Source organism: Ascaphus truei, chromosome 14 (genome assembly GCF_040206685.1).
Source record: "Ascaphus truei isolate aAscTru1 chromosome 14, aAscTru1.hap1, whole genome shotgun sequence".
Taxonomy (NCBI): domain Eukaryota; kingdom Metazoa; phylum Chordata; class Amphibia; order Anura; family Ascaphidae; genus Ascaphus; species Ascaphus truei.
The window spans coordinates 50,479,688-50,487,517 of NC_134496.1; the positions used below are offsets into that span (position 1 = coordinate 50,479,688).

At 53.0% G+C, this 7,830-nt stretch overlaps 1 protein-coding gene across 1 annotated transcript; it reads left to right on the forward strand.

Annotated features, from left to right (window-relative positions):
- The first annotated feature begins 3,099 nt into the window (after window positions 1-3,099).
- C14H2orf72 (chromosome 14 C2orf72 homolog) lies at window positions 3,100-7,410 on the forward strand. The gene is made up of 3 exons (XM_075570946.1): window positions 3,100-3,683; window positions 6,391-6,474; window positions 6,814-7,410. Exons 1-3 carry the CDS (start codon window positions 3,161-3,163, stop codon window positions 6,891-6,893), a joined length of 687 nt encoding a protein of 228 aa, XP_075427061.1. The 5' UTR covers window positions 3,100-3,160; the 3' UTR covers window positions 6,894-7,410.
- The last annotated feature ends 420 nt before the right edge of the window (window positions 7,411-7,830 follow it).

Genomic DNA, 7,830 nt, shown 5'->3' on the forward strand with positions numbered 1-7,830 from the left:
GCGGGCGGAGCCCCTACAGCCGCAATGAGAGCGGCTTTAGTAGGGGCTCGCCTACGCTTGCGGAAGCGCAGGTCTTAGGAAAATTTAAAATTTTACCGCTTGCCGGAGCGCAGGGCCGGTCACGTGAGCGGTTCGCCCAATGAGGGCTAACCAACTCCGTGACGTCACTGGCCCGCCCGCCGACACGCCCACGGACGGCGCGCTCTTAGGCCAGGGAAAGCACCCGCTTGATGGACAAGCAGCGCTGAGGCGTGCGGACGCTCAGCGCTGAGCCCCTGCATCCTCAATGAGGATGCCTTGAGAGGGGGCTCATGCGAGTGTCCGCAGGCGTGCTCAGGCTTTGGAGTTTTCAGCCGAGTGCCAAGCTGTTTTTCAGCGCGCTGTCGGCTGAAAACCTCCAATCAGCCTTCAGCAGCGTCAACGTCACGGCGCCGTGACGTCGGCGCCGTGACATTGACGTCAGTGGGTCGCGGGCAATTGGCCCAGCGACGTCACTGCCCCGCCTCCAACCACCTCCCCCCCGGCTCCCTTCGCGCACGCTGGCTCGCCTGCAAGTCCGTGCAATCGCGCTGACTGAAGCAGGCGAGCCTCAGCGTTAGCGCGACTCCGCTCTCCCCACACCTCTATGGCCCGGGCCTTAGGCACGTTCTATAATGCCGCGCGCGCGTGTGGAATTTCAGTTGGCTGACGTTAGTCAGCCTTTCTATAGAAGGGCCGCGCACGGCAGGGAGAGGGGAGCCGACAGACAGCGGCGAAGATGAAGAAATTCATCTTTTCGCGCCGCTACCTGCGCGCGCGTGTGTGTGTGTGTGTGTGTGCGTGCGTGCGCTTGTGTGTGTGTGTGCGCGTGTGCGTGTGTGTGTGCGCGTGCGTGTGTGTGTGCGTGCGCGTGTGTGTGCGCGTGTGCGTGTGTGTCAAGGATTGTAAAACGAACAAAAAAATATTTATTAAACTTTTTTTTTATTTCTTTAAAACATCTATCTAGGACTTACTTTCACTCACACGACCCATGCTCACACGCATACGCATACACACACACGCACACACACGCACACGCACGCACACGCACGCACACACACGCATACACACACATATACACTAACCTGCAGCTCCCGGCTCTATATACATGAAAAGCATGCGGCCGCGTGTTCCTATGCGAACGCGCGTTCGCATGCTGTATAGAACAGCCCTTAGTCTCCTGCTCTGATGACTGATATGGGGGGGGGGGGGTGGATTAGTAACCTGTATTCTGCACTGACAGTGCCTCTGTTAATGAGTACAGGAGTGTAAATAAACTAGATATACAGCTGGGGGAGGTTAGCTCTGTGCTGTGTACACACCTCAGATAACAATAGGGTGTGATGCAACAAAGCCAAACCACGTGACACCCACTGCCCCTTCTCCCAGTCCTGCCCCACAGCACCCACTGCTCCCTCACCCAGTCCTGCCCCACAGCACCCACCCACTACCCCCTCTCCTAGTCCTGCCCCACTGCCCCTTCTCCCAGTCCTGCCCCGCAGCACCCACTGCTCCCTCACCCAGTCCTGCCCAACAGCACCCACCCACTACCCCCTCTCCTAGTCCTGCCCCACTGCCCCTTCTCCCAGTCCTGCCCCGCAGCACCCACTGCTCCCTCACCCAGTCCTGCCCAACAGCACCCACCCACTACCCCCTCTCCTAGTCCTGCCCCACTGCCTCTTCTCCCAGTCCTGCCCCGCAGCACCCACTGCTTCCTCACCCAGTCCTGCCCCACAGCACCCACCCACTACCCCCTCTCCTAGTCCTGCCCCACTGCCTCTTCTCCCAGTCCTGCCCCGCAGCACCCAGTCCTGCCCCACAGCACCCACCCACTACCCCCTCTCCTAGTCCTGCCCCACTGCCTCTTCTCCCAGTCCTGCCCCGCAGCACCCAGTCCTGCCCCACAGCACCCACCCACTACCCCCTCTCCTAGTCCTGCCCCACAGCACAGCGAAATCTGTTTGCACATCGCAGCGGGCAAGGTAGTTAGCTGCCACGACCCCATTGGGGGGGGCGGTTCTTGTCCCTGCAGCACACGCCATAGCGGGGACCTGGCCCCATCTGATAGAGACAAGAAGCAGAGAGAATGCGTGTGCCATAAATAATAATGATTGTATCAGTTTCCGCTCCCACCCTCCACGTGTGCTGATGTAAGAGGCTTATTAAGGGTTTATTAGGACTCCCTCCCTGTAATAGCCCGGGGTGAATAATCCCCTGAGATGCTGATCCTGAGCTGACCGGCTCTCTCGCACTCTGATTATATCCCAGGCTTTGCCTGACCGTGTAACCGGACGACCGTTTCCAGGCCGGGCCCGGTTAATGCCGGCTCTGTTATACCAAAGTCACTAACTGAGCAGCAAGTGGATCTTTATCATTAGCGACCTGGAGTTAGCACACAGGGGCGCGCAAATCCAGTCCTCAAGGGTCACCAACAGGTCAGGTTTTCAGGATATCCCTGGTGCAGCCGAAGAGACTGAGACACTGATTGGGCCACCTGTGCTGAAGCACTGGAAACCTGACCTGTTGGTGGCACTTGGGACTGGAGTTGCTCACCCTTGTGCTAACTCCAGGTCAGGTTTGGGATGGCCCCTAAGAGGTAGAGGGGGAGGACCCTGCACAGGGAGATTAGGTTTTGGATAGCCCTATAAGAGGAGGGCGGCAGGTTTGGGGTGGCCCTATAAGAGGAGGGCGGCAGGTTTGGGGGAGGACCCTGCAGGAGTGGGCAGGTTTGGGGTGGCCCTCTAAGGGGAGGGGGCAGGTTTGAGGGACGACCCTGCAGGAGGGGGCAGGTTGGTTTGAGATGGCCCTGTAAGGGGAGGGGGGCAGGTTTGAGGGACGACCCTGCAGGAGGGGGCAGGTTGGTTTGAGATGGCCCTGTAAGGGGAGGGGGGCAGGTTTGGGGAACGACCCTGCAGAGGGAGGCAGGTTTGGGGTGGTCCTCTATGGGGAGGGGGCAGGTTTGGAGGAGGGCCCTGCAAGGGGAGGCAGGTTTGGCATGGCCCTGTTTGGGGGAGGCAGGTTTGGGATGGCCCTGTAAGGGGGAGGCAGGTTTGGGGGAGGACAGCTTTGGGATGGCCCTTTAAGGGGGGGGGGGGGGGGAGGACAGCTTTATTACAAGGTCCTGCAGGTGTCCGGTGTGAGGATGGCCCGGGACAGCACTGAGAGCCGATTCCTGGAGGTGCTGGCCCGGTTCGGGGGCCCTGAGCGGGTTCTGTTGGTGGGGGAGCTGTGGGACCGGGCGGAGAGCCGGGCTTTGCTGACCGGATTCCTGCAGGAGCTGTTCCCGGGAGACCGGGGCGGGGAGAGGCCGGACCGGGAGGACGGAACCGGCACCCCCCGGCCGGACCGGACCCTCCGCTTCCCTCTGATCTTCTTCCTGTGCCGGGCGGAGTCTGTGCGGCTCCCGGGGCGGCGGCGGGATGTCCTGCGGGAGATCCTGCGGGACGTGCGGGACCGGACCCCCGGGGGAGCCGCCGTCACCGGGGTCATCGTGCAGCCCGGACCGGGAGACCCCGGGGAGGCAGTGGCCACCTTGCGGTCCCTGCTCCTCGGTGTGTTCCCCCCGGAGAGGCGGTCAGCTGTCCGAGTGGCCGCGCTGACCTTTGGACAAGAGGAAGACCGGAGACAGGTCCAGAGAGCGGCGTGTGAGGCGGTGGAAGCAGCAGGTACTGAGTATCACAACCCAACGTATACACACAGCAATGTATCCTGCACGCTGACCCATATACCTCCTAATATATATATTCCAGAACCGCACTGACCCATATATCTCTAATATATATATACTCCAGAACCGCACACATCTAACCCTCTCCGCAACCCAAACTATGCCCCAGAACCGCACTGACCCATATACCCGATATATATTCCAGAACCGCACTGACCCACATACCTCTATATATTCCAGAACCACACACATATACCCCCCACGCAACCTAAACCATGCCCCAGAACCGCAGTGACCCATATACCTCTGATATATATATTCCAGAACCGCACAATCTAACCTACCCTGCCCCAGAACCACACTGACCCGTATACCTCTGAGATTATATATATATATATATATATATATATATATATATATATATATATATATATATATATATATATATATATATATATATATTCCAGAACTGCACATATCTAACCCCCAACAGCCCAAACAATGCCCCAGAACCACACTAACCTATATACCGCTGCTATATATATTCCAGAACCAACCATATTTAACCCCCCCCCGCCACCACAACAATGCCCCAGAACTGCACTGACCCATATACCTCTACTTTATATTTTAGAAGCAAACATAACTGCCCCAGAACCGCACTGACCCAATGTATCCCCAGAACCGCACAGACCATATACCTCTGATTATATAGTCCAGAAAGGGACAGATCCAAATGTGATTTGTCTTCCTATGCCAGATATTTACAGCACGTTCCCTGTACTGGGCAGATCTCATCCACAAGAATCAGGTCAACCAATTAGTGTTCCCCAAAATGGCCCAATACTGCCAGTGTCCCAAGTGTCTATATACCGCACCTCCCGGACCTTGTACCAAACCGGAGACTAAAAAAAGAACGCTAGTCACCCGTATACTGGACCTGCCCACATGCTGACCCCCTTGTTTCTCTTAACAACCAAGGACCAGAACCAGACAGAGCCCCAAGTGACCGAAATACAGAACTCTGATTATACGTCCCTCTTCCTGTGTGTGTGTGTGTGTGTGTGTACACTCACTAACCGACTGCGACAGACCCTGGACTTTGCTCAGCCTAGAGGACAAGCGGGATTCTGCAGTGGATATACCACAATGGACCACATCCAAACCCAGTTTAAATGCACGAGACAGTGTTGAAGAATCCATTGATATTACAAGGAACATTTGGCCACATGAAAGAGCAGATTAGGTGAAGATAAAATCAAGATTTGGATTGGCATGGGTGTGTAACAGACGCCATGTAACTAAAGCTTTTCACCGCAACACTTCTATTGGGAAGAAAAGGGAATCCACATCACCAGTGAATGACCCGAGTCCCCTACGATTTGCAGACGGCATTATTATTGCCACAGGTCCAAAAGATTTCCAGCAACAAATCGGAGAACTCGTGGAAGGAAGGATGGTGGGCCTCCATGTGTATCTCAGCAGGACCAAAGTAATGTTCAACCAATATCAACTCTGCAAAACTAATGGAATAGGACTATAAGAATCCAAAACGTTGTCTACCTTGACCAGCAAGTATGAATCGGTGGGAACCATTTGAATGAAATTGATAGACTTAGATGGGATGGAGCCCATTTGGAAGGAACAAGATCATCTTACACTTTCCTCTTGGATCTTGCGGTGCTCACGTATAGAGATGAAACTTGGACCCTAAATGCAAAAATAATTCAGAACCTTCAGAGAACTCGAAGTATGGAGAGATTGCATCCTGGGTATAACCCAACGAGACCAAAAAAAAAAAAGAACGTACTAGTTCTAAAGCAAACAAGTCTGACATCACAAGGGGAAGAAATTAAAATTGCAACGGGCCGGACATGTCGCAAGAAGAAATGACCGTCGTTTGAGAAAGATGGCCGACTCGATTCTGAAGGATATCAAAATGCGTAAAGTAAGATGGGAGGATGAGATCAGGAAATTTGCTGTAGCGTCATGGAGAAGAGGAGAGGCTGCAACCGCAGTTCCTGGACGGGTCATAGGGGAAAGCCTTCATCCGTGTGTGTGTGTGTGTGTGTGTGTGTGTGTGTGTGTGTGTGTGTGTGTGTGTGTGTGTGTGACGGGCAAACCAAAGAAAAGCACCGGTCCGCGAGAGATAAATATGGAAATACTTCACCCAACACCAGGATCATAATTACATAGTTATATAGTAGATGAGGTTGGGGGGGGGGGGAACCCATACATTCAACCTATGCTAAATTTAGACAGATATTTTCTCAGGGTGTCAATTCTTTATTGATCACTATCGCGCAGTGCTGAGTCTTCATCGATCGTGGTGTTGGGTTTCTTTGTGTACATTCTTTTCCTGCAAAAATTTAATTGTCCCAAATCCGGATGCAGCCGCCTCTTTATTGGACTGAGCGGCTAAATGCGCTCTGTGAGGACAACTTGTCTGTCGCTCGCCGCCAGTCACAATACTTGCGCCCCACATCGCCTTGCGTCTGCCGCGTTGGTTTGTTGCCTTTAACTGCAAGGCATTATTGGAGGCAAGTATTGAGGCTCTGGCGGTGAGACAGGCTCGCTGCTGTTCCCCGGCTTGTGAGTGTGTGGGACTATTAATGTGTATGTTTAGTGGCACTGATCCCTGTACAATTCCCTCCCTGCTCTTCCCCGCCGGACTGACCTGCCCCGTCTTGCGTTTCTTCTCCTAGATGGGCAGAGTAGACAGAAGCCCCGAGCTGTGTTGCAGTGCTTCCCCTGGAGGAGGAGGAAGAAGAGGGACCCTGTGCAGAAAGGTAATGAGAGGGGCTCTGATCCATACATGGAGAGATGAAGACGCTGGGGTCTTTAGGTTACACTGTATGCTGGGAGCTCAGTTTTCTGCTTCTCACACACACACAACTAGAATAACTTTCACCAGACTGAAAAAAAACGTCATTATTCAATGCTTTGGTGTCATGACATAACTACTGTACGTCCTGATGAAGGATTTCGTCATGATACAGAAGCGTTGAATCTGGTGAAGCATTTAGTCTCAATTCGTGGGGAGGGCCTCTGACAGTGTGTGGAATAAGGGGGTGTAGGGTATGACCCTGTATAAATGTGCCACTAACACTTGTTCTGCCTGGTTACAGAGCACGATGAGGAGGGGACTTCTCTGGCAGTCTTCAAACATTTCAATGGCGAATGCACTGAGAGCACCATTGATACTTAGTGCCTCTAGGATTTCCTGCGGTACCCAAAACTGCGTGGGTAACACATGCTCCCGGGGCCTGTCAGACACGGATCTTATCCCAACAGAACCCTCAGAGGATTTGGGACATCGGGGAGCGAAGGCTGGGAAGTGACAGGAAGGTGGCCTGGTATGTCTTGTGCCTAATTTATTGGAACTTGGATCCATTAATGATCTGTTCTCACCGTGGAATGCTTGTTTTTTTTAAAACTTTGGACCAAATGGGTTTTGAAAACCCACACGTGATAATTGATAGGTTGGACATCAGAGTACAGAACCTCCGATTTCTTCTCTGGACCTGTGCTTAGATCTTCAGAACATGGCCCGAGAGAAACGTGCCCCTCCTCAGGCTCAGGAAGTCTCGCTGCAGCACAGACCTCTGGGAATTCCGAATTCCCAATCTGGCTCTGCTGCTTCTCATCAATCCTGCTAGCCACGGAGGCTTCTGTTCTACCTCCCTGTTCAGCTGAAGTTCCTCAAAAAAAAGTGTTTGGGGGGGGGGGGGTGATATAAAAAAAATGTGCTTAAAAAAATAAAAACAAATATTCAGAAAAGTGTGGGTCTTTTCCGCCGGCCAGCTGTCTTGTTCTTGGGAGGAGATTTGGCTGTAGGGTTTGGTCACTTTTAAATGGGCCAGCGTGAGCCTTCATAGGTGCAAGGTGTTAAAAGGTGTCGCAATCTGAGATCCGATCTTCCTTTAGAAAACCAATTTCGACACATTTCTGCAGTTGGTTCTTTCAGTGCGGCAGTAAAACAGGACATGAAGTAATAGATACATGGTGGAGCTGCAGCTTTATTAGAAAGGTGTACACGGCTGTGAGAGAAGCTTCAGCTGAGACACAAAATGCTTTGTCGTTACGTTTTTCTGCATCTTTCACAATGTAGCAAAGTTTTATCGGAAATCCAGAAATCCCAAACA

What these genes read in the sequence shown, in the direction of transcription:
- C14H2orf72 (XM_075570946.1), top strand. Translation starts at nt 3,161, where the DNA reads ATGGCCCGGGACAGCACTGAGAGCCGATTCCTGGAGGTGCTGGCCCGG. An exon ending in TGAGGCGGTGGAAGCAGCAG is followed by an intron (nt 3,684 to 6,390) that starts GTACTGAGTATC and finishes TTCTTCTCCTAG; the next exon opens with ATGGGCAGAGTAGACAGAAG. An exon ending in GAGGGACCCTGTGCAGAAAG is followed by an intron (nt 6,475 to 6,813) that starts GTAATGAGAGGG and finishes GCCTGGTTACAG; the next exon opens with AGCACGATGAGGAGGGGACT.